Raw genomic sequence first — 24271 nt, 5'->3', positions numbered from 1 at the left:
GTTGGGGTTTATTTGAGTTAACTACCAATCCTTAAACACAAAGTTCTATCCAGAAGACCCCATCACCTGGAGGTTCCTGCTCCAGCCCAGCCAGATGGTGACACTTCAGCACAGTGATGTGGTCCTGGGTGTTGAACGAGAGCTCTTTGCCCCTCAATCAACAGCCTGGAGCTCCCCAGCTCCATGGCCACATCCCTGCAGCAGGGCTGGGCGGTCAGTTCAAATGCTGAACTGCCAGGTACTGCTGCTCACTGACAATGGGGGCTTCAGGGGCAGGGTACACAGGCATGGGGGGACAAATGGCCCAAGCTATGTGGAGTTTGGGAACAGAAGGGGCCCAACCTCCTCAGTTTGTTCTTTTCAAAAAAATCCAAAATTCCATTGATGACCAGGTGTTTGAAGGATCTGTGACCCTTTAGAGCTTTTATCTGCTACCATCCTACCCCCATGCTGACCAAGGACTCTTAGAGTGCTGCTGCTGCTGGATGTTTATTTGGAATCACTGATCAGGTTGGAAATGGAGTAAAGCTGCAAACCCACGTTGTCTGAGTTTTTAAGGTGGAGTTTCTTCCTGGAGTTTACAGTTTTATCCCATAATCACTGATTGCTCACATTTCCCACTGCCCTCCCCAGACAGACTGATGCCACAGTGTGGAACCAGCACTCTCAGTCCCACAGACATCACAGGGATGGAGCCCTGATAAAAGCTTCAGCAGGACACCCTCTGCCTCAGGTCACACCCAAAACCCTCCTGCCTTCCTCAAACCTCTGGTCTGTGAGCAGGTGGACTCCTGACATCCACCTGGTCAGGGAGGCCAGGAGAGATTGCAGATGCTGTCTGAATGAGAAAAAAAATAAAGTAGACAGAGTCTTGTCTGGCAGTCAAAAATCGACATTTGTGTCTAGCCTTTAGTGTTGTCATCTTCTTGAAACAGATAAGCTAATAAATATTCTCCTAATAAGCGCTTCCCCCCCCCCCCCCCCCCCCAAACCAGGCTCTGATGTGTTTTAGCTGCCCTGGGCTATGCATGTTAATCTGGAACTGATTCTTGCTGTTCTTTGCTGAGTAGTTTTTCTACAAGGTGAGAAGGGGCAGAACTGTCTGATGTCATTCCACTGACTATCCATCAGGCATCTGGCTACTCCATCACCTTTTTCCTGACCTCAAGGCTCCCCCTCCTCTCCCCATCCAGAATTTACACAGCAGCTACAAATGGCCTTTGTCTTGACTAACTTAAACTTCTACAAATGAAAGGAGATCATGGCCTCGTGCATGTGGTGATTTGCAAAAGGGAAAGGAAAGATGAGGCTACAGTGCACTTGTGTGGCACACGCCTGACTTCATGGCTATCAGCAATAAAGTGTCAGGAAGAGGCAAAAACATCCTGTCAAGCTGTTCTTGAAAAAGGTTTTGCCTCCTGGGGTTCTGGGTCTGCAGGGAGAAAGGAGCCATCCCCTGAACAGAGGCTGCTGGAATAACTGTGCTGGATTGGGGTGCTGGGATGCAATCATTGAGCAAAAGGCTGCACTGCTTTCCTGCAGCTCCTGAGGGAGCAAGGGCTGGTCCCAGAGTCATCAGTTCCCCCCTGCAGTTTCAGAAGAGTCCAAATTGTTTCTTCTCATTCTGCTGCTTCCATTTGGGCATCTGGTAGAACTCGTCCTTGGACTTCCCAAAGATATCATGGAAATCGGCATCGGAGAGATAGCACTGCAGTGAAGAGAGACAAAGGACAGGTCAGCTGTGGCTTTTGCAGAACCTGGACACCCCCATAACTGCACCCCCTCCCCACCACGCCAGTGCTGACCTCTGACTCCAGACCAACAGCTCCTGCTCAGCTCCCTGTCCTCATGGTGAGAAATGGAACATCCCACACGACTGCTCCTCATGCCCCTTCCCAAAGCACCAAGGGAACAAAAACCCACCAGCCCAAAGAGATGTTCCAGTTTTGAGGAGTTAGCATGCTCTGGCTGGAATTTAGCCCCTGCTGATCATACTGAGGCCAGGACAATTTACGGTCCACCAGGGAAGCTCTGCTGGCCAGAGTTTTGGGTGGCTCCTTAGGCAGTGATTCACAGCAAAAGCTTCTCCCCCTCGTTCAGTTCCCTCCTCTAAAATATTCACTGGAAATGTTCACTCCCATTGCTGGAAAAGCAAGGTTTGCAGAAAGCAGGATCATCTGGGATACTGACAAAGGCCCTGTGGGAATGGAAGGTTGAGTTTTTTTCCAGAAATTTTGGGCAAAAGAATCCATGTAGAGCCCAGCTGTGGATCCTGACTCTGGCTGTGGGTGTTGGCCTTTTCCAGATCTGTTGGGCATGACATTGATCTAACAAGGATTACAGGGAGAAGAGGGAATCAATCCTCTGTCCCTCCCATCAGCTTGCTTGGATTCAGCTGCAGACACTGCCAAAGTCCTTGGGCTGATCAGAAATTGAAAACTGCTGAAATGCAAGCTTTCTGACAATTAAAAAAAACCCACCAAACCATCCCTGCTGAGAGGAGCTTCAAATGAAAACATTCACCTACAGCTCAAGTAAAATGCAAATTCTGGCTTTGTTCTCAGCTGTGTCACCTTGTACCCCTGTCCCTCTGAGAACACAAGATGGGTGGTAGAGCAAAACAATTCTACCAGAAGAAAACATTTTTTAAAAACTACTACTTAAAATTATATTTTTTCTGCCATAGAAACACCATAATTACTTCAACTAGGCCAAAACCACCACAAGGTGTCCCTGTCCACAGCAGGAGGCTGGAACTAAATGATATTTAAGGTCCCAGACCATTCTACAGTTCCTCACATAAAGCTCCTGCTTTTGTTGGCACCTGTGCATCCTGCCTGCGTCCCCTTGAGTCTGAGCAGGACTTGGGAGTCTAGAGCACACCTATCCAGTTCCAGGTGAAGTTAGAAAGGCACCAAACCAGTAATGCTGTCACCTCTTTTTTAGTGGGATCCACGCCTTCGGGTAGCTCATCCACCGTCCTGTGCATCAGCACCTCTCGGGAGTAAATCCCTTCCCCGTTGGGCACCATGGCAGGGCTGCTGTGGCTGTTGCTGTTGTAGTTGTTGCTGTTGCTGTCACTGTGGCTGAGGTGAGATTTGTACTCCGAGGAGGAATTTGCTGTACCTGAACCAGCCAGGCTGGTCGTGCTGAGGGTTCTCTTGTTCAGGCTGAGGTTGTTCAGGTCCTGCCAAATGGAGGAAAACACGTCATGATGAGATGCTCTGGCAGAGCAAGCTGGGGATGATGCCAGGATCTTTCTGCTGGGGTTGTGGGGGATTATTTCTGGCAGAGACTATCTGTAGCTCCAAAGCAGCAAGGGGAAAACCCCAACTAAAGCGTTAGTGCAGTGCCTCCCTAAATGCTACACCTTGGTGTTAGGACTGCTAAAAGCACACACTAGTGAGAGCTCTCACAAAGAACTGAGGATACTTACAGCAGTCTCATTCTTCTCAAGATAACACCAGGGGAAGGCACATGTGGGACGACAGAAGGTGAGGTTAGATGTCTACCATGTCTAAAACATCTACATTACCTGCACCTCCCTCCCTGATGAGCCATCTCTCCTCATCCAAACCTGCCACTTCCTTCCAGCCTTCACCCTGACCCTGCCCAGGGCAGAACTGACCCGTGTGACAGTGGCACTCAGGACTGTCTGGGACCTCAATTACTTTGGAAGATTCCCCACTGGGCTATGCCCTTCTTGACCGGGGGACCTTTGTTTGGGGTCTTAGGAGCTCCACCACTGTAAACTATCCACAGAACACTTTACTGCACCCTCTTAGAGCTGCACACACCTGAATTTGTTCTGCATTAGAGCAGCTGGACAATGTCCTGCTCACAGGTGCCTCTGGGCAGGACTGGAAAAAGCCCAGGAGGTCTGGGTGAATTTCTGGGTAATTTATCACATCTCCCTCTGTTTCCCACAGAGGAGCACAGCTCTGATGCTGGCAGCCTGAGGTTCCCATCCCTGCCCTGATCCTGGTGTCCCCTCCTCAATGCAAACAGGATGTGGTGGTGTGTGAACCCAGGTGTTTCCTACTTGTATGGCCAAGACACAACTCACCACTTTGATCTCAGATATGGCCAACACATCTCCCAAGCTGTTCTTCATGTCCTCATAGGACTTCCCATCCTAAAGGGAAAGAGAGAGTTGTGAGAGACATGGGCTGCCTTTAGCACACACTCCTGGGGTCTAACCCACACTCCTGGGCCAGGAGGTCATGGGTTTGAAAGCCCAGTGATGGTCACTGATGTGACAGCTCCTGCAAACCTCAGCCCCTGTAATCAGAATCTGAGCCAGATATCTGCACTTTCATTTGAAAACAACAACAACAACAAAAAAAGGACTTCAGCCTTTGTAGTTCTACAATAACAGATGAAACTGGGAAATTTAAAAACTTTAGAGCAGAAAGCAAATGAGGAGAAATAGTATTTACTGCTGGATTTAAATCTTTTACATTTTTTGATGAATCTTGCAATGCCTGAAATAACATTTCTTTCTTCCAACTTTCCCGATTCATTTAGCTAAAACAACAGATTTTTTCAAAGCCTCAAGTCCTGACTCCTTTCAATTAGGTGCCATGTATTACAAGATACCTCTTATTTTCTATTTAAAAAGTAGAATGGGCTAGATAAATTGGCAAAGCTCATGACTGTGTTTTCCTAAGCAGCCAGGAGATGTCAGTTCTTAACAAAATCATCCAACAAAGTTTCCCAACAAGAACAAGCAACATAAACACATGGACTGCAGAGAAAACAGATTTAGACCCAAAACTGAGCAAAGAACACACACCAGATGTTTCTGGGATGTCAACAGTTTGGATGGCTTGTCTGTAGTTGCTGAAGCTGCCTACAGGGGATATTTTTAGAGGCACATATTTTATGAGCTGTATCCTTGTTTTTCAGCAGTTCCTCAGGAAAAATAAAATAAACCCACAAGCTTTGACCTTTATTCTAAGCATCAACATATTTTTAAGGGTCACTGTGAGTTGCTGTCTTATCTCTCCAGATCCAGCTGTCAAGACTGGATCCACCACCACATGGATTGGGAAGAAAGAGGATGCAAACCCAGATACAGGAAATAAAATATCTCTGTAAGAGTTCTCCTGCAGTGTCAAGTCTTGGGGAAAGAGGGGAGAAAGGAATTTTTCTTTCCCAGCCACCTCCTAGGGCAGGTTTCCATTTCTATATGGGAGGAGCTGGTGTTTGTAACTCTGCTTTTGGAGGCTGGCGTGCAGAGACCAAGGGTGACTTCACTCAGGAGCTCCTGGGCTCTGATGGGCTTTCCACAAATCTGAACACGAGACCTGTCTGCTCACATCTTCATTTCATCACAGTTTGCCCTTAAAACTGGGTCACAAATTTGCCTCTCTGACTGCCTTTACAACAAGGAACTTCTGTTGGTTTGTTTTATTTTTTTTTTTTTGCTTTATGATGTGTATGGGTCTGTTTTCCCTCTGAACTTGATTTTACTACTCATAGTCCCCACCTCTTTTTGGCTGAAATCAAAAACTTGATTTGGAACCTAATATTTATGAAAATATGAATATTGTGAATTCAAGCACATTTGCAAAAGCCTGTTTCACCACACAGGTACTTTTTTACTGGTGAAGGAACAGAAGCTGCTCAGATAGCACCAGAAACTCACATCCCTGCACATGGCAGGGGGTTGGAACTGGGGTGATCTTTAAGGTCCCTTCCAACCCAAGCCATTCCATGATTTTGTGAAGCTCAGGACATGTCCCAGTGATGTTCCACTTCATGCATCCTATATTCCCTGACAACACCACCCTCCAGGCACTGATGAGAATGCCACAGGGCTTTTCCAGCAACTTACACTCCATTTGTAGGGGTCCCAAGCGTTGAACCACCCTGTGAAGTTGAGGGGTTCATAGCCCTGCTTCACCAGGATGATGGGAGTTGCCAAGTCCCTCCCAGCTGGATGGGTCTTGAGATACTCCTTAGCTGAGGCAATTGCCTCGTTCCTCTCCTGTGCGTTGGAGGCTTTGCCAACCCAAAGGAAAATCTGCAAGGGGAGAAGGATTTGAAGGTCAGTGAGCATCAGAACCTGTGCAGACACAGATGTTTGCTCTTCCCTGCCAGTGGGAGCAGAGATAAGATTGGAAATGTGTTTTCCCAATAGTTCCCTGTGATTCTGGGCCCTGACTTAGCCCCAGTCAACGAAGATTTTGCTTTTGAGACAGGCATGGAGCATAAATATTTCAGGAAACATCTCTTGCATGTTTCAAGGTAGCTGAACCCAGTCATGGGCCAACATCCAACTCAAGTAACACCAACTAAAGCCATAACCTGTTTGAAAATATGGCTGAGGAGAGGAAGAGGAGGCTTTTTCTGACCTCTTCCCATGTGTCCAGCAGCATGACATCATCTTCATCCAGGTCCTCCTGGCAGAACCCGACCACCTCTGTCATGATGAACCGACCTGTCTGGTTGGAGCACTCAAAGAGGCGAGGCTGGTAGTGTGTGATCTGCTCCTGGAACCTGCCTCAGGCATGGCAGGGGAGGAAAAAGCAAGAAAGGTAGAAATCTTGCTTTCCTGGCTTCCTGCAGGCCCCTGAAGCTACAGGCATCTAAAGGCCTGGAAGTCAGCAATGTCAGCTACTAGGGGATTCTCAGACCATTTCAATGATTTTCAAGGGTAATTATTTTTCTCCACCCAAAGAGGCAAAAGCAGAACCCTTCCCTCATTGTGGCTAAGACCCTGATGTCAGGTAAAAGCCAGACCAGATCACTGTTCTGCAAAGGAAACCATCACCAGCCCAGAGGGCTGGAGAAATCCATGTTGTTCAAAAGCAGATCTAGTCTCGTGAATTTTCTGGGGCAGCTGCTGATAATGGCTGGAAATGGAGCACGTGGTTCCTGAAGCCCTCAGGATGAGACATAGGATAAAGGATGAAAGGAAAAAGGATGTAGCACACCCTTGTCTGCAGGCTTTGGACCTGTAGCTCCCACTTCACGAGAGCTCCTGGTCCAAAAGCCAGGAAAAAAAACACCTTGGTGTGGTTTCTGACCAAGGTCTTGGTGATATTCTGGCCTCATTCTCCCTTTATTGAGGACACAGTATCAAAGTATTCACTTTCCTGAAGAGTTTTGACCCCTTGCCTAATGTCCCCTGGCCAGAGGAACAAGCAGGTCAGTATTACCTCTTTTCACTGGCATAAGGTGCTCTGCCTCCCAGAGCTTCCCAGAACTCTGCTGGCTCCTGTCCTTCCAGAATGGTGTGCTTGTCCCGTCTGGAAACGATGTCAGCCACCATTTTTGCCATCTCCCGCTCATCTCCACTGCATCCCTGTGCTCAGGATAAAACATTGAGGCATGGTTAGGGGCAGACTGGCAAAACTTATCCATGGGGAAAAGCTGGCTTGGTCCTCTGGAGAGCTTCAGAACTGCTGGAATGCTCTTGAGCTGATCAGTCAGAATCCATTTCTAGTCCTGGAAGGGACATTTAGTACAGACAATGGCACCTATGGCAAAACTCACAGAATGACAGAAATGATTTGGGTTAGGAGGGACTTTAAAGATCATCAGGAACACCTTCCACTCAAACAGGATGCTCCAAGCCATATGCAAACTGGCTTTGAACACTTCCAGGGATGGGGAATCAACAAATTCTCTGCTTTGCTTTGATCTACTTCTCATCCTGACACATGACTGAAACAAGATAAATGAATTTACTCTCATCCTGTCTGAGTTATTGCAGCTGGAAAATCTGGGATGATTTATTCATCTGACAGCTGTATGAACATCCAGAATGAGGTGAGGTGAACCCTGACATGGGTTACTTTTGTAGAGAGGGCTGTTACTGCTGACCCTTCACAGACAGAGCCCTTTCCTGGGTGCACTTTCCTCACACAATCATTGAATCATTCAGGTTGAACAGACCATTAAGATCATGAAGTCCACCCATCAGCCCAGCACCACTAAATCATGTCATCAAATGTCGCATCCACATATTTTCTGATCACTTTTGACTCCACCATTTCCCTGGGCAGCCTGTTTCAGTGCTTGATATCCCTTTCTGTGAAGAATTTTTTTACTAATACCTAGTATCAACCTCCCCTGGCACAACTTGAGGCCGTTTCTCCACTGAATTAACGTGCCACCTGCCCAAGGATTCATCTCCATGACCCAGCAGAGGCAGGAGGCTCAAGCCCCACCTCAGCAATTTCAGATTCCTTTGGCTGCATCCCCGTGTCTCGCTGCAGACTCACCTTCCCACACCACAGGTAGCAGACTTGGCTGGTGGCCAACAGGAAGACATCATTGGAGTTGAGGGAGGAGGCTCTTGCTGGCACCTCTGTGGCCTTTGTGTTCACCTCATCCGTGCCCCTCACCTGGAAGAGGCGGATTGCTGGCTCGGGTGTGCTTTTCTGAGCCCGGCTCGTGCCGCCCTGCAACGACAGAGAGGGGAGGGTGGCACTGGGAGGTGAGCAGGACACACAGATCAGGGAGTGACTGATTTGAAGAAGGCTTTGGGCTCGCAGCCCTGCCCACTGTTGCTGTGATGGGCCATGGTTCTGCGCTGAGCAGGTGAGGAGATCCAAATATCTTCTGATTCCAGGTCAGAATGAAACCTACATGGCACAACTCCCACATTTCTCCCCGATTACTGAGTCTTGGCTAGCTCCCATCAAGATCCTCAAGATCCGTGTGACCAGATCTTGGTGTCTGTAGAGGATTTGCCATGCACACTGGGCAAGGCAGCTGTACCCTGATTTCCAGCTGTGGTCATCTTAACTGAGTATCTGCCATGGAAAGCACACAGTGGGGCCAACACTGAGAGCTGAGGGAAATCCTCCTCTCCCACAGCCATTTGGAATTTCTCCACCACAGATGTCAGCAGCCAAGGCAGTCAGTGAAGTGGGTTGGTATTTATGTGATGTAATCCAGGCAAGGACAACTCAAATCATGTTTGGAGGACCTTCTCTGGATAGCAGCACTGGTAATTCACAGGATGACTGCCTTATTCTAGCTCTGCAGGAAACTTCAGGACAGAGCTGGCATGAACCTCACACATCACTGCTGGAGCTCAGGAGTGCACAGTTGAGTTGGGTCAGTCCAGACTTGAGGAGTACTAGAAATGTCCCCTCTGCCAGCTCGTGCAGAGCTGGCAGGCTCCTTTCCTGAATATCAGCCCATTTTTACTGGACTATTTCCACTGCAGCTGCCAAGCCACCATGGGTGCTCCCACCTCCCAAAGCCACATTACCTCGTAGATGACCAGCCTGCCCTTGAAGATGGCCAGGAAGTGCCTGGGCTCCTTGCCCATTGTCACTCGCACCTGCACAGCCTCGTCCCCATATTTCTTGTCCAGCTCGATGGCATTGAGGGCACAGGCAGTGATTTCATCCACAGAAGCATGGCGGCCCTAAGGGACAGAGAGGTGACACACACAGTGTTGTGAGAACAAGGGTACAGATCTCTTTCACAATTCAGCACTTGCCAATCCCAAAGTGTGTAACATCATGAGATCAGAGTTAAAGCTTCCAGATATTTAAATTTCACTGGCATTCTGGTTTTGTAGACTTTGGAGACCCATTTTTGAAGCTTCTCTCTGCACAAAAATTTACTTTAAAAAGGAAAGCAGAGATGTTCATATACCCACAAAACTCTAGGAACTAAGGCTTTAAGGGACAATCTGACTCCAAAGTCTGACCTCAGCACTGTAAGCCCCATCACCCTTCAGTCTTTCTGTCTGATTTTGCTGGTGCACCAGTCTGATGCCAGTTTGGTATCAGTGTCCATGCCGCCTACAAAGGACAGTTTGGGATATTTGAAACTGATGAGCAAAGGGTATCTGAGTTCTTCTGGGTGCTTGGGTTGGGAATTTTGTGTGCAATTGCTTCCTTCAGCTTTAGGCTTGTACAGCAGGCACAGCACAGTGCCCTCTGCTCTGCTTTGACCTACCTGCCACATGTAGAGGACGTAGTGGGGTCTGCCTGACCTCAGGTAGGTGTACAGAACCAGGTAGCAATCACCCCCATAAAACTGCCCATATGTCTTGGGATTCACTGGCTGCATTTGCAAGTCCTCAATCCTCCACACCTACAGAACAAAACATCTTGGTGAGCAGCAGTGGAGTGAAGGTGAGGACAGAGCACATCCCTTTGGCTACCCCATCACTGAAGTTTCAGGTGTTCCCTCAGGTCCCATCACTGGTCACAAGAGGGAAGGGATCAGCCTGCCCCTTGTGAGGAAGCTGTAAACTACCATGAGGTCCAACCTCTGTCTTCCCCAAGCTGAACAACCCAAGTAATGCTTGGACACAGGCTGAATATTGCACCCTCTGCCAGCCAAAGGATCTCTCTCACCTCGATCTCCCCAGAGGCATCGTCAACCATCCTCTGCTCAGCTGCGAGCTCAGGTCTGGCATGGAGCTGGGTGGTGTCAAACTTCACCTGCTCCACCTTGGCTGAGAGTGCCAGCAGAACAAAAACAAGAACCCAGTGAATGCAGCACAACACACCAACCCTTCCTGTCACCCTCACACACAGTCATTGCACAGCAATTAAAACCCAGTCCAGGTTTGTAAGAACCTGCACCCAGTAAACCAACGTTGATTTTGGAATGTGCAAGAGCTCACACACTTCAGTGTTACTGGAAGTGGCCACACAGCACGTTCCAGTGATGGCTGGCTGGTAAAAATATTAATAGTCTCCTGACAGAAAATTCTTAATTTTTCTCCAAATCTATAAATATTTCTGTCATTTTAAAATGCTGATTTCAAAAATAAAATGCCTACATTTCTCCAGCTCATGACAAAGAAAGAGAGTATTTATGGACAGCACAGAGAGAAACAGAGATGGAGAGAAAAGAGAGAACTTGCAAGGGAAAGAGATTTGTGGCTCTCAAGCTGTTATTGATGGAGATGTTCAGCATCTTTGTCATCTTCCCATCATTCATCAACAAGTTCTCTCTCTTTGGAATTGTTCAGTCTTTGGGGTTAATGCATTGTAATATTCCCTTCAGCTGTGTGATAAATACACCATTTACACCCAGTGTAAATACAGCATCATTCCACTGACCTCAGGAGGGGAATGGATGGATGCCAGTGTAAATGAAAGCAGAACTCCTTATCAGGCTCAGCATTAGCCCTTTGTAAAAGACATTCAAAAGTTCTGCAAGTGGGAAATTTTGCATACAATTGTTCAGAGGGGAGTAACTCTCTGCCAACATTTACATTTAGAGTAAGTGGCAATTTGGTTCACGTTAAGAAAATTCAGCAGAACTGAATGTCATTTGGTTCATGAATCCTTTCCATCTACTGAAGAAGATGGAAAACAGAAGGCACTAGGAGAGGGTACATTAGATTTTTGAGACCCTGAAGGCAGGAGACAGTAGATGTGAATGATGTTCCCCGACCTAGCACAGATAGGAAAGAAAAACCCAGGACCAGTGTGCTCACCAATTTTGCCTGTAGTGTAGACCTTGCCCAGCCCTTGTGTTTCGTTCTTCTCTGTCCACCTCTGGAAGAGCTGTTTGAACATGGCTGACTCTGCTCCATCATTGATCACCTCAACGTTGGTGGATGAAGGATAGCCCTTGGCTTGGATAAAACCCTGGTGGGGTTCAGAAAGGTCATTAGTGAGCTTTTTACTTTTTACAGATATTAGAAGAGGGGTGTGGACCTGAACCAGCTTGAAGAGTGACTGCCCCACACCGAACACAGGGAAGGATTCAGTCCCAGATTTGTATTCAGACTAATCAGAACTGACAGAAGACTCTTGCACAGTATCCATGTTTATTTCTGTCTTTAGGGGACCACCCCTATCCCTCTTCTCCAAACTTTTTGTCCCTCACTAAGACAGGAAGATTGTCCTGCCTGTAGCATGGTAGCTTGGTAGACAGCAAGGGAGTGAAGGGGTGGAGGCAGCTCAGCACCCCCAGAGCATGAAGCCTGTTCTGAAGGGACTAAACTCTCAAAATACTTTTTTTCCCCTAAGCCCACATTATTTCTTTGCAGTAGTGCTGCCATTGAGTTAAAAGACTACTTCAACAGAGGTGCTTGACACAACATGAGTAGGAAGAAAATGTTGTGTTCTGCCACCATGCCAAAATCCTTGCTCAGTTTTGGGAACCGCTCCTGTGTTTATCCCAGAAGGCTCCAGGATGACCTGAGGTGCAGTGCAGGAAGCCGTGGTTCAGGGAGGGAGCCTGACCGTGGCTTTCTGAACATCCAACTTGTGCTGTAAAAACTGCAGCCACACACTGCCCTCAGGGAAAAGCTGAGCAGATGGTCCTCCCGTCCCTCCCACCTGCCACACTGAAAGAAAGACATATCTTTTGTTCTACATGTGTAGCTCAGGGCCAGAATTTGCAGAGATGATTGCCTACTAAAATGAGCCTGAGTCAAGCTCTTGAAAGGAGCACAGAGGACAATGAGATAAGTTTTAAGGCAAAATGTTTTAAGCTTTTCTTCTCTGAGACAATAGGTGCAATCCTATTGAAGCTGGGTGTCTCCAGGTAGGACCTTACTGAAGGTGGAACCACTGAAGTTCTCCTATTTAAATCTCATGGATGATGAAGCCATTTATGGTCTTCCCTTAAGAAAATCTCTAATTAAATGCCATGTACCCTCATAGCCTTCACTTCAACATGCCAACTTGTAAAAAAATACCAAATACTTTACTTGCTCAGGCTCTCTTGTGGCTAATTTTTTCCAAGAGGAAGAGCTGAGAAATGCTCTGATAGAAAATAACACATGGATGTCAGAGCCCCTTCATTACCTGTCTATGCACCTTTTGACCATGAAATTGTCTAATCCTATCTTGACCCTGCTGATCCTCTCCGACTCCACCATCCCTTGAACCAACAGTTTCCAGAAGTTCACTGCCTACCATGTAGAAAAGGATTTTCTTCTATACTTTGTTTTCTTTAACCATTTTTTTCTTAGTTTTAGTGGCAGGTCTTAGTCCTAGCACAATTTGATGACTAACAATTTTGTGTTTACATCATCATGCCTCCCCATGATGTTTAACTTCCCTCTCTCTGTTATTACACAGGCCAGCTCCCCAAGATCTACCCTTAATTGTAATTAGTGGTCAGATCCAGATCAGCACATATCAACCACCCACGACATTGTTTGCACTCTATTACAACTCACCACAGCTCGAGTGAATGCTGCTTTTTTCTCTTCTGGGCTGGAGGCTTTTCCTCTCCAGACATAAATTTTGAAGCCACCTTGGTCTAAAATGTAGCAGTCCTGAGGTTAAACCGAAAAAAACAGGAAACAATAAAAATCAGACGTGAAAAGCTCTGTGCAGGAAAAGTTCATAATTTGTAGCCTAATCAGGTTGGATCCTTCCTGAAGATTTAGGTTAGATGTGTATCTAGCTCATTTCTCTGCCTTGCAGAGCTCTCACCCTGGTGCAGCCATTATCAGAGTGACAGACAATGAATTTCTTATGGTTTATAAGTGGAGTACAACTACCACCAACCCCACAGGGCAGGGGTTCACAGGTGTGGGCACACCTGGCCCAGGCTGTTGATTTATAGCTGTAACTAGTTAAAGTGTCTATTTTTCTTAGGCATTACTCAAAACTGGCCATTACCTCCTCACAGGAGGTGCTCTCAAACCAAAAACACCACCAGCTCTAAAAGGGGCCAGAAGTGTATGCTGAAATATCAACCCCAGCCTGCTGCTGCCCCCATTTATGCCCAAATCTGCTACTAAAGGAGCAGGAAAGGTCCAAGTTGGACATCTTCTGCATGAATATTTTGTCATCATTGAGATCCCTGATCTGGAGCTCAAAGTGTTGCATTGCTGTGAACGCAGCAGGACCCCAAACACAAAGGGGTTGAGGTATGTGCTGAGCCCATCCCCACTGCAGAGAGCTCCAAACACACTGTGGGACCAAAGGGCTGCTCCATTTTCAAACCGAACTATGAAAGAAGAAAAAAGGCTTCATGTGGCTGCAAAGGGTGGCTGAGATTTTAACAAGGCTGACATGAAAAGGGGAGCGGGAGCCTTGCAGCACAGCGCTGCGTTGGAATAGGCTGGTCTGCACTGCAGAGAATTAAGGATGAGCAATTCTCTGCCAAATTTTAGTCAGAGGAAAAGCCTCTGTTTTCTGAAAAACTCTGCACAGAGGGTCTGTCAGGAAATCTCCTTCCAGGGTGGGTCACTGAGACCAGCCACTTGCTACAGCAGGAAAACAAATCTCCATGGTTTCGTGAGCAGAGCATTTATTTGCTCTTCCCCAGCAGAGGGAAGGTTATCCCTGAACATCAGGTATTAAGAAGCCTTCATTCCATCTGGAATTTATTCCTGGTATGTAGCTCTCCCTCACTGTGATTGCCAAGCTAACATAATCCTTGGCTGAGAGCATCAATGTGCCATCTCTTCTTGGAACAGCTTCAACACACCACCTACCTCCAGCTGCTGAGACTGTAGCAGGGCTAAGCTGTCCTAACCTAACAGCAGGGCTAAGCAGCTCTCTTAGTGATGGAAGGCTCATAATTTCCAGGAAACAGGTGCTCAGCTGAAAACAAAGTGAGCCACTGCCTCCTTTTCTCCCTGGAAAGGCCACTCTGGCTTTGTCTCACCTCGTGCTGGAGCAGATCCTGCGTCAGGGGCCGGGTGGCGATCTCCTGCACCACCAGGTCATTGTCCTTCTCATAGACACTGCAAGACAGAACCACCGAGCTGAGTTAGACCCCACAGAGCCCTCTGTGGGAAGGGATGGGGTTTGGAGCACAGCCTGCTGAGCACTGATGGGGTTTGGAGCACAGCTCTACTCACTGGTAGAGCCGCACGTTCGCCTTCTGTAACTCATCTGCTTTGGTGTCGGGGACGGCGTCGCGGAGCTCCCCGCGCCTCTCGCCCAGCACCATCCTCATGATCTGCATCAGGTCTGGCGAGTCCCTCTCGTTGTCAATGATGCCAATCTGAGCACGGCCGCCCCTCTCGCTGTCCCTGATGCTCCGAGCCAGAGCAAGACCCTGCACAAGGACCCACAGGGGTAAGTCCTGACACACACCACAAATCCAGACCCCAAGCAATGACTGAGAACCAACAGCCCAAGCCAGATTACCACAGCTCTCCAAATTTAGCTATTAAAGAAGCAGATATGCCTGTAATGCCCGATTATTAACTAACTCATGGGGAAATATTGCTAATGGTAGTTGCTGCTGATGCTGCTCCTGCAGAGCACAGGCATGTGGGAGCCACAGTGGGCACTGCCCGTGTGTGACTGTGCACCAGCAGGTCCAGTGGTCTCGTGGGATGGATTGGGGGAGAGATGAACACACACTGAGGCCAACGAGGCAGGATGCTGCAGAGCTGCAGGACCCCGGCCACCCCGCGGTGACGTTTTACATTTAAATGTTTCAAGTGTTCAAAAAAACGTGGATGTCTTCTGTGAAAAAGCAGCGTGAAATGTCAAGCAGCTAATTAGGCTGAAATCTCCATCTTCAATTGAATTTTTTTTTTTGTTCCCATGACTCTTGCTGCAATAGCTTTGAAAGACTCCTCTCCTTATTAGACACAGGGAATGACCTGCTTGAGGTCTGAGATGAATCCAGCAGATGTGAACCTGCTTCCCCTCCTGTGCTGAGGATAGCTTTGTAACTTCCTCAGTATCCACAGGATTTCCACTGCGCCCCAAAACCAGCATTCCCTGTGGAGATTCCCCCTCTCCCGGTGGAGATTCCCCCTCTCCCAGTTCATCAGGGGCCACCATGCACAGAGCAGAAAAACCTGCCTTTTAATATTATAATGACTACAAGCTTGGCCACCAGCTTTGCTGATGAGCCACTGCTGCATTTTGCTTCATTCTATCTCTGTATCTTGGTTCCTGTATCAGTAAAATAAGGTCCCTTAATAGGTCCCATAAATAATGATCCCTTTGCAAAGTGCCTTAAGAGCTATAGATCTGACCTATCAGCATCTGGGTTATGTATTCCTGCTTGTCTCATACACTAACCAAGCCAGAACTCCCTGCTGATGCAGTAAACAAAAATTAAAATTAATCTACCCTGGAGTGGTTGCTGCAGCTAAACCTATTGGAGTTGCTGATTTTCTAATCCTATGCCATGCAAACAACGGGGCACAGAGGGATGGAGATGAGCTCCAGAGGGAGGTGGATGAACTTCTGGGGTTAGAACTAGTGATGTGTCCTTGGCTGCCTGTGAAACACAACCTGAGGCCAAGTCTGAACTGGAGCAAAGCAATTTCATGGGCATCTAAAACTAGCAGATGGGGGAGTAGAAAATTTGTCACTAATTACATCATCTCTGTGTTGCTGCTCTTAAGATTTTAGCTGGGAAAACACTGTGAGGTTTTTTTTTTCCTTGCTTTATTTTTCCCTTAAACCAAGTGGCTTTCACCTGTACTCACCCTGGATTTCTCAGCAATGCTACAGCTGGGTCCATTCCACTGGATCAGCACTTTACCAAGGTCCAGCAAGAAAACATCTCCCTTATTGAAACTGTCCCAGGAAAGCGCTACCTGTCACAGAGAAATGAGAGAGTTTGGCAAAGTAGGGAGGACGAGGAGAGCTGCAGGTGACAAGTCACAGCCATGGTAAACCTGTCCCTGGGATGTAAAAATGGGTTTGCAGTGACTGCTCCTTCTGCTGGCACTCAGCTCCTCACTGAGCATAGTGGCTGCCCTCATGGTTAATACCAAACCCTCAAGTGAGGACTTGAAAACTGTCCTGAAATAGAAGTTCTTGAGCAGAAATGAGATACCCACCAAGCAAATCAGCTCAAAAATGAGTGTAGGAGGAGAGGGAAGGAGAAATGATCCATAAGAAGAGCAGGGTCTCCTTACCTCCGTGGCTGACACGTGCTTCTTGCCCTTCACATGAAGAAGACGCTTGATGTTGTACATGTTGGTCTCCACGTGCTTAAATCCTGAAGCCACTCCTCCCTTCTTGTAGCTGTTGTGTAGCAGAGAATAAAGAGTTAGAGCTGGTTAGAAAATACCTTTCTCCCTATCCTCTGAGAACATCCCAATCTTTTGGTGACAACTAAAAAATCTAGAGGCAAAATAACCTCAAAGTCCTAAAACTGCAGCGGCAAATGCTGTGCTGCCTCACTGCTGTTCATGGTCCTTGTCATGGTGTCTGTCTGCCTCTTATGAGTGTTGTGTCACTGCTGTGCACACAATTATAGAATCATAAAATCATTTAGGTTGGACAAGACTTTCAAGATCATCGATTTCAAGTGTTCAACATCCTGGGAGAAGATGAACAGCAGGTCAGTGATGGCAATGGGAGTTGTAACATAACCAAACTGAAAATCCCATTGACCCTGGCAGTGGCATCCCAAAATTGAAATATTCCCTAAGTATTCCATTAAAATATGAAACAGACTTGGCAGTAAACAAACCTCTTGCTAAAATTTTGTTTTCTTCACAATAGTTATTCTATTAAAAGCAGCTTAGACACGGAACTGCCGCCAAATGCAGAACAAAACTATAAACAGGTACAGGACTCTGTCTTTCTCTCAGATTTTACTTCCCGATTTTTTCCTTCCATCCTTGAACAAACACTTTGCAGTAGCCACTCCCAGCACTGTTATCACCTCACGCCACAGTGCCACCTCCTCTCCTGTGGCAGCTTTGCACAATCCTGAGAGGGCACAACCCCTCACAGGAAGTCCCACAGCCCTTTTAATGTTTTTTTGGGTAAGCCTAATCCACTCTTACATATCAGAGACCATTAAAAAAAAAAAAACAGATCCATTGTTCACACAATGTAGTAATAACTGACACAATGCAATTGCCATTTAGAGGAAAAAAGAGACAACTGTTGGCTGTAGTTTTTGCCATGTGGGTAATAGATGTATTTTATGTAGCTGGAAAAGTACTGACTAATGTGGTCAGAAATGTGACTCACAGCACTTTAGACTTGTTTGGCCCAGCTTAAGATAACCACAGAAGGATGCTCTGGTGATTAGTCCACCTGCCAAGATGTGGAAAGAGCTTGCTTTAATTTCTCATTCTGCCTCAGACTTCCTCACTGAGCATGGGGATGTGGTTTAGACCCAGATGAATTCTAATTCATGCTCATTTCAGAGGCATATGTGCTTCCAAACAGACTGGTTTTGAGGGTCTGATTTCAGTCCTCCATTGTCCCTTACTCATCTTTAGGATGAAACTAAAGGCAGTTTTCTGTCTCAGGAAAGTTCTGAGGAGATTCATGAGAGGTTGTTGAGATGCACAAGACAGAGGCAGATACCCAGCCAGACTGGGATGGAGGATATTGACCCAGGATGGGTTTTCATCTGAGTTTCCTTCAGCTGCTTGAAACCAAAGCACTCAGGCTGTTTATTGCCAATGAAGATCTTCCTTGGAGGACAGTGACTGGCGTCCTTCCAAAAATCCCAGAGTGAGCAAAGACCCTGGGATTTGGTACAACATATCAACATATCATATATTCAACAGTATCTTTTAGATGACAGAAGTTCAGTCACTTTTTCCTTCCACTACAGGAATATTACACCCAGTATGAGCCAAATCAGCACCTCACTTTAAGACGGATATTAGTCTGAAGTGCTCTGAATGGGTGCTTGAAAAGTCTGTGGAGGAGAGGAATGAAGACCCTGAGGTGAACAAAAGGGAGGTTACGACACAATTACTGCAAATATCTGGGAATGACGGATGGAATGACCAGTGGAACAGAATGCCACAGCTCCAGACTGAACGTTATAAATAATTCCTTCAAAATGGGAATCCTTTGCTCTGAAGTTTAACCAGCATCAGTGCCGACCTTTACTTTTCCCATTTTTGAGATACAGGTATCTCTGAGACATCTGCAGAGAAGCAGAGGGAACCCCAGGGGCACGGAGCCACCTGGGTGCAGGTCATTTGGAGCCACTCACATGATCCCGTGGCGGAAATAGCTCTGGAAGGTCTCGGACTCGTGCCCCTGCACCTCCCGGTGCTGCACGGGGCTGCCCCCGAGCGCGGCGTCCAGCTGGGTCACGTACATGGCCGCAGCACCTTGCTCATCCTGGGAGGAATCCTTGCCAAGCCAGTAGTGCAGATCCACAGCAGAGCCACGGGAGGTCCTTTTGGTCTGCAAGAGGTGGGAAGGACAAGCCCAGATGAAGGCACAGCCCGTTTTTGTGTTGGAGAACCAAGTGACCACGGAGACCTTCCCCACTTCTGCCTTTCTCCTGGGCTAGGGGAGAGAGGACAGAGCTTCAGGAACTCCCTGGGAGCTCAGCCTGGAGCTCTCCTTATTCAGCAGTGCAATTTATAGATTTTATAAACTGAACTGAAGGATGTTTCTGTCAGATATTCTTTTGTAACTCCTATTATCAAGGAAAACTGAGCTCCTGTGCAATTAATGTGTTCAGCTTGTCCTACTATTGTGTATTTTGATGTTAAGACTCAAAGCAGATTCTTCCCATAGATCACCTTCTGAAATGCAATGCACACTGCTATTTATTTGCCTGGAGGTGCTACCCTTTCCTTCCTGTTGTCATTCTCATAGCACATGACAGAGCAGCACAAACTGCCTCGGAATTCCTGCTGACTTGCAAAACAGACATAACTCCAAATGAAGCTGAGCCAGTGTGTGCATGCTGGGATTCATCTTATTACAGAAAACCCCAGCAGCCCAGAAAAAGGAGGCAAGCAGGCTGAGAAGAAGGTGTGCTCAGCGTTGTTTGAGTTGTGCCAAGTTATTTTTCAGCACCTACTGTGTTAAATCCCATTGTGGACACCTGGGAAAGGTAATAAAAGCTCGTTTTATAAGCTGGATTTGACACTAAGTTCTATTTATTTGCTTTGTGCAGTGATACCACAGCGAAACACAGACGAAGGCGTTGAATAAAATACAGCTCTGTTCCTCAGACACAGATAATTAATTTGTGGCAAAATCACTCAGTTTAATACATTGCTATTGAAGATGATCAAAGCCCCATTGTCCCACGGACAATCTTTATTTGGAGAGGCTCCAGTTAAGAAGCAGAATGCAAAGATGAGTGTTTTTGCCCTCCTGTCTTCCAGGGAAAAGGAGGACAGTGGGCTGATGAAGGGCTTTTCTGCCTGGGGAAGTTGTTGCAACAGAAGCTGAGCCCGTGAGCATCAAAATCCATATTTACACTGTCAGTTCCCTGCAAGGACTCCAGTACTCTCCTCTAAGCGTGTGCTTGTGGGCCTGTACCTCAGGCTTTCAGCACTCAGAAGGTACCCTAAAGGCTTGTGTGGGGGGCATGTGAGCAGCAGACACATCCTGTGCTGCTATCCCAGCCTGCTTTCCCATGCTGGCATATGGTGGATGTGCAGTTGGTTACTGTGGGGCACTGAAGGCTGCCTCTCCATCCCCAGAGATGTTTGCAGGAGGCACACTCAGACCCAGGAAGTGGGAAATGCTACTGGTTTCCACCATCTGGAAGGGTTTTGGTACGATGGGACCTGGGCTGCTTTATGCAGATGAAGAGATTTGGAAGGGATTTTAGGAGGTGAGTGTAACACATCATCCTCCTGCCAAGATGTGAGAACACGAGGCAGTTTGCACACAGCAGAGCTGGTTCTTAGCAGTCTTTCACAGCCAACCCAGGTTCAGCTGGTTGCAGGTCTGGACCAAATTTGGGTGAGGCTGAAGTGTCCTCTGCTGCTTACATGACACACGACATGGAACTCTTCATGTCCCACTTCACCTGTTGGAAATGAGACCCTCCAGCTGCTCACAACCCCCATCCCCCAAGGACTTCCATAAATCATTTAAATGTGGGCCTTGGTTGAGTTTTCCAGGAATGCACTGGTCATTTTGCCATGCCTGGGCATGACTCAGTTGATTGGAAGATAAACACTTTTAATGAATTACTATGTTAATGGCTCCTCTGAAGTTCTGGTTTACTAAACAGACAGTGTTGTCACAACAGTCATGTGAAATTCAGATCCACGATTAGATGGTGAGCACACACGCACAACCACTTCAGCAGTGCTTTTTCCACAGGACAGGGTACTTAGGAACCAAGGCAGATCAAAATAAAAAGGGTTGAACCAGTTGCCCAACAGAGACCAGTGTCTGCTGTCTTACTTACGTGCAAAATGATGTAACAGTCTCCTTCAAAAAAAGTCCCGTAAGCTTTTTCAGGTACAGGAACCATCTTCATGTTCTGTAAGTAAATCAGAATTTGGGTCATTGCTGAAAGTGAAGAGCCAGAAGTTGGTGTGTATGAAACAGGACAGGCTGGGATGCACAAAACACTGAGGTGACAATCAGGGTTTGGAGAAGGAAGAATCAGGACTGAGCTGGTGAGCTGGGAAAAGCCACTTCTGGAGGAAATCTCCAAAATACTAAGGAGTGAGAAGGGAAAATGATGATTTTGCTTGGACAGACTGACAAGTATGTTCTAGTCTCCTTGCCCTTGTGCAATCCTGTAAATCTAGACATGGGGTTCAGGCTGAAGTGCTCCAGAGCTTGCATTTGTAGGGAATTTCCCAGGAGAGTGAGCACATCTCATCCTAGGTTTAGTCTTGGGCACAGTGTTTACTCAGTGCCCATGAGTTCGAGGATAACTTTCAGCACCTTGTTAGGATAACCACTCTGCTAGGGGTTCAGGGCAACCAGCAGTGCTGAGAAAAAACAGAGTTGAGGACACTGATGGTCCTTCACCCCTCCAGACCCTAACTGCAGACTTCCTCTGGCACAAGTGCACAATTAACCAGTCATGCCTGCCCAGCACAGGTGCCTGGCTGTGCCACCCACCAGTCCACACGCAGCTCCTGGGCTGGAGCTGGCTCTGAGGTTCCCTGAAATTAGAGACACACATTCTTCTGCTGGCCTAACTTGTCTCTCAGCATACCAGCTTGACCCCTGTGAATCCTCACAGCTCTAATTACAGATCCTCTGGAAAGCTGCTCAGCACAGTGCTTTGGAGAGAAATGGAAATGTGAAGACCCTGTGATATTTGGAACATGGTTGTGACTTGCTGAATATCACCTGGAGACATTGGAGCCTCTTCCCACTGCTGACCTGAGTGGATTCTGCACCTCAGTCTAAATCCACTCTCATTGCAGGGGAATGTTCTTGGTGACTTGGGCCAGAAAAATGCAGAATTGAGCACAGCTTGGCTCCAATCCAAAATCAGATACCACCAGCAGCAAAAAAGGCAACCTCACAGGCGGCAGGATCTCTCCCTGCAGTGACACGGAGTAGGAAAGGCAAGTAAGGAGTTCAAATAAACTCCATGGAATACCTTTCCTACAAAAATAGGTATTTCCCCCATGGCAGCTGCTGGTGTGGACTAAGGCTACCCATGGATAACTCATCTTGGTGAAAAAGGGAATTCCTGGTGTGTTAAAGCAGCCTTGCATTGATTCCAAAAAGGGGTGAGAAAAGCCTGCAGTGCTGGAGGAATGATTTCAGTCCCACCACATTCCTGCTTCCTTAGTAAATATTATCATCTCTCTTTGACAGAGCAGGAAACCAAAACAACAACATGTTGAACTTTTCATAGGGAAATACAGAGTCTGTTTCCCACTGTATCTTATCTGTAGGACCCTCTTTTCCCACACAAATTACTGCAAGAATTCATCTTCCTTGAAATACAAACACACAGATGTGCAGAGGACATGTGCCATCACTCTTGTCCTACCTCTATGCCCCATATCTGCAGTCCCAGCTTCCTCTCGATGGTTGGGAGATTTCTGTCACCGTCTGTCATCCTGCAATCTGAGCTAGAAGGAAAAGGAGGAAGAAAAACAATAATAATGATATAATTAGACGCAACAGTGAGTGTGCTGGTCAGCTGGGTTCCTCTTACCATCAGAGAAGGTTTAGTACAGAAAATCCACCCTTTGGGGTGCCTCTGTCTCTTAACTCTTAACAGTTAGGTGGGACAAACCCCCATTCCCAGGCTATCCATGCTCATGAAGTGTGGGATCACAGCCCAGCAAACACTGGGTAGGACACTGTTGTTTGGGTGGGGATTATTTTCCCTGGATTTGAACACGTGGAAAGGATCCACTGGGCTGTTGGACCTGACACCAGCACTGGTTTGTTCCCACCATGGCACGAGGGGTGGAAGAAACATGAGGGGACCCCCAGGAATCCTGCGCCCTCCTGGGCCAGTCCCTGGAGGTCAGGTCAGGTCAGGTCAGACCTTGGGGCACTAGGAGCCCAAGGAATGAAGCCCTTCTACTCCAGGCCAATATTCATGTCTAAATTGAGACAGGTATCTCAGGGCAGGGCACCAGGCTCCCAGCTCCATGCAGGCACAGCAGCACACAGAGAGTGATCCAATCAATAACCAGAATGTCTATTTTACACAAATCCCAGCATCTTCCTAAGCTCTGCTCCCCGCACGGGGTAGAAGCAGGTTTCAGGTTGCCCGCACAAAGGTGTCTGAGAATATCTGAGATGGTTTTTGTGTCTTCAGCTGCCCCTCTATCATCCTCTCTCATATCTACCAGCTGTGGAGGGAAAAAAGAAGACTATCCTTAGCTATGCTTCCTGCTCCTGCTGCTGAGGTTTTTGCCCAAGAAACAACTTCTGAACCCAGCCTGTTTACAGGGCAACTTCCTGAAGCAAGTGAAATCCCAAAGCAATATACATAAAAACGTGGAGTCACATCCTATGGGAGCTGGCTCCGCTGCAGCAGCCACAGGACAGGCTGTGCTCGTGCAGGGGCACAACCCACATCAGCCTTTTCCCTACGAGCCAGTCCTGCCCACAAATCCAAGAGAAAGCACAGCTCCCTGTTCTTCTGAAGGAGGGGAAGGACAGAGACGTGATCCCTGCCAGAAGGTGTTTATTGCTTGTGGTGAGTTCTGCGTGTGACACCATGAAGTCCTAACAAGTGTTGGTCACCCTGAAGAGTTTGCACACTAATTAAGAGCACAAAAACTGCTGCCACAGGCAGGAACAGTAGTCCACCCAGACTTGCCACAGCCCAGAGCTGCCAGCCCCTGGCTCCTTGCTCAGGCAGTAGGGAGATGCAGGTGTTTCCTGGGGTGTTTTGAGCACAGCCCCAGCACCTCTGTGCTACCTGAGCAGGCACAGTCTGGCAGTGCTCAGCAGCAGGAGTCAGAAGTGCTCATTCCTTCCTGAACACAGAAGGACTGTTGGACATTGAGTCCATGTGGCCTCAGGAATACATTCAGGGACCTTCAGCTCCCTCTCAGGCCCTCCAGAGAGCTTCCAGGCAGGAAGGACAAACAGCAAGGACAAAAAAAGACATTTTTCACTTCAATTCCCAAAAACACCCACGCAGATTAAAAGCTGGATCCGGGAAGACATTTCAGTGTCCACAGAGGAGGCAGACACTGTTCTAAATTATGTCCTGA

The 24271-nt window shown here is 47.4% G+C and overlaps 1 protein-coding gene across 2 annotated transcripts; it reads right to left on the bottom strand.

Moving 5' to 3' along the window:
• Positions 1-1594: 1594 nt before the first annotated feature.
• Positions 1595-22650, bottom strand: VILL (villin like). 2 transcript variants are annotated; one of them, XM_062493496.1, is made up of 20 exons: positions 22582-22650; positions 21025-21099; positions 18850-19046; positions 16796-16904; positions 16361-16471; positions 14765-14964; positions 14569-14647; positions 13127-13225; positions 11429-11582; positions 10335-10435; positions 9931-10068; positions 9233-9391; positions 8235-8414; positions 7167-7312; positions 6360-6504; positions 5840-6028; positions 4067-4135; positions 3437-3448; positions 2936-3187; positions 1595-1708 (listed from the first exon to the last, which is right to left on the bottom strand). In XM_062493496.1, the coding sequence occupies exons 1-20, from the start codon at positions 22648-22650 to the stop codon at positions 1595-1597; spliced, it is 2598 nt and encodes an 865-aa protein (XP_062349480.1). The 2 variants fall into 2 exon arrangements, with proteins under 2 accessions (XP_062349480.1, XP_062349488.1); XM_062493504.1 differs by lacking the exon at positions 3437-3448.
• Positions 22651-24271: the final 1621 nt, after the last annotated feature.

Source organism: Cinclus cinclus, chromosome 1 (genome assembly GCF_963662255.1).
Source record: "Cinclus cinclus chromosome 1, bCinCin1.1, whole genome shotgun sequence".
NCBI classification, from domain to species: domain Eukaryota; kingdom Metazoa; phylum Chordata; class Aves; order Passeriformes; family Cinclidae; genus Cinclus; species Cinclus cinclus.
This window is presented reverse-complemented; position numbering and strand designations above follow the sequence as displayed.

Coding starts and splice junctions, on each gene's coding strand:
- VILL (XM_062493496.1), bottom strand. CDS start 22,650: ATGACAGACGGTGACAGAAATCTCCCAACCATCGAGAGGAAGCTGGGA. Junction 16,905..18,849: donor TATTTCCGCCACGGGATCAT/GTGAGTGGCTCC, acceptor GCTACACAACAG/CTACAAGAAGGGAGGAGTGG. Junction 14,648..14,764: donor GCGAACGTGCGGCTCTACCA/GTGAGTAGAGCT, acceptor TCTGTCTTGCAG/TGTCTATGAGAAGGACAATG.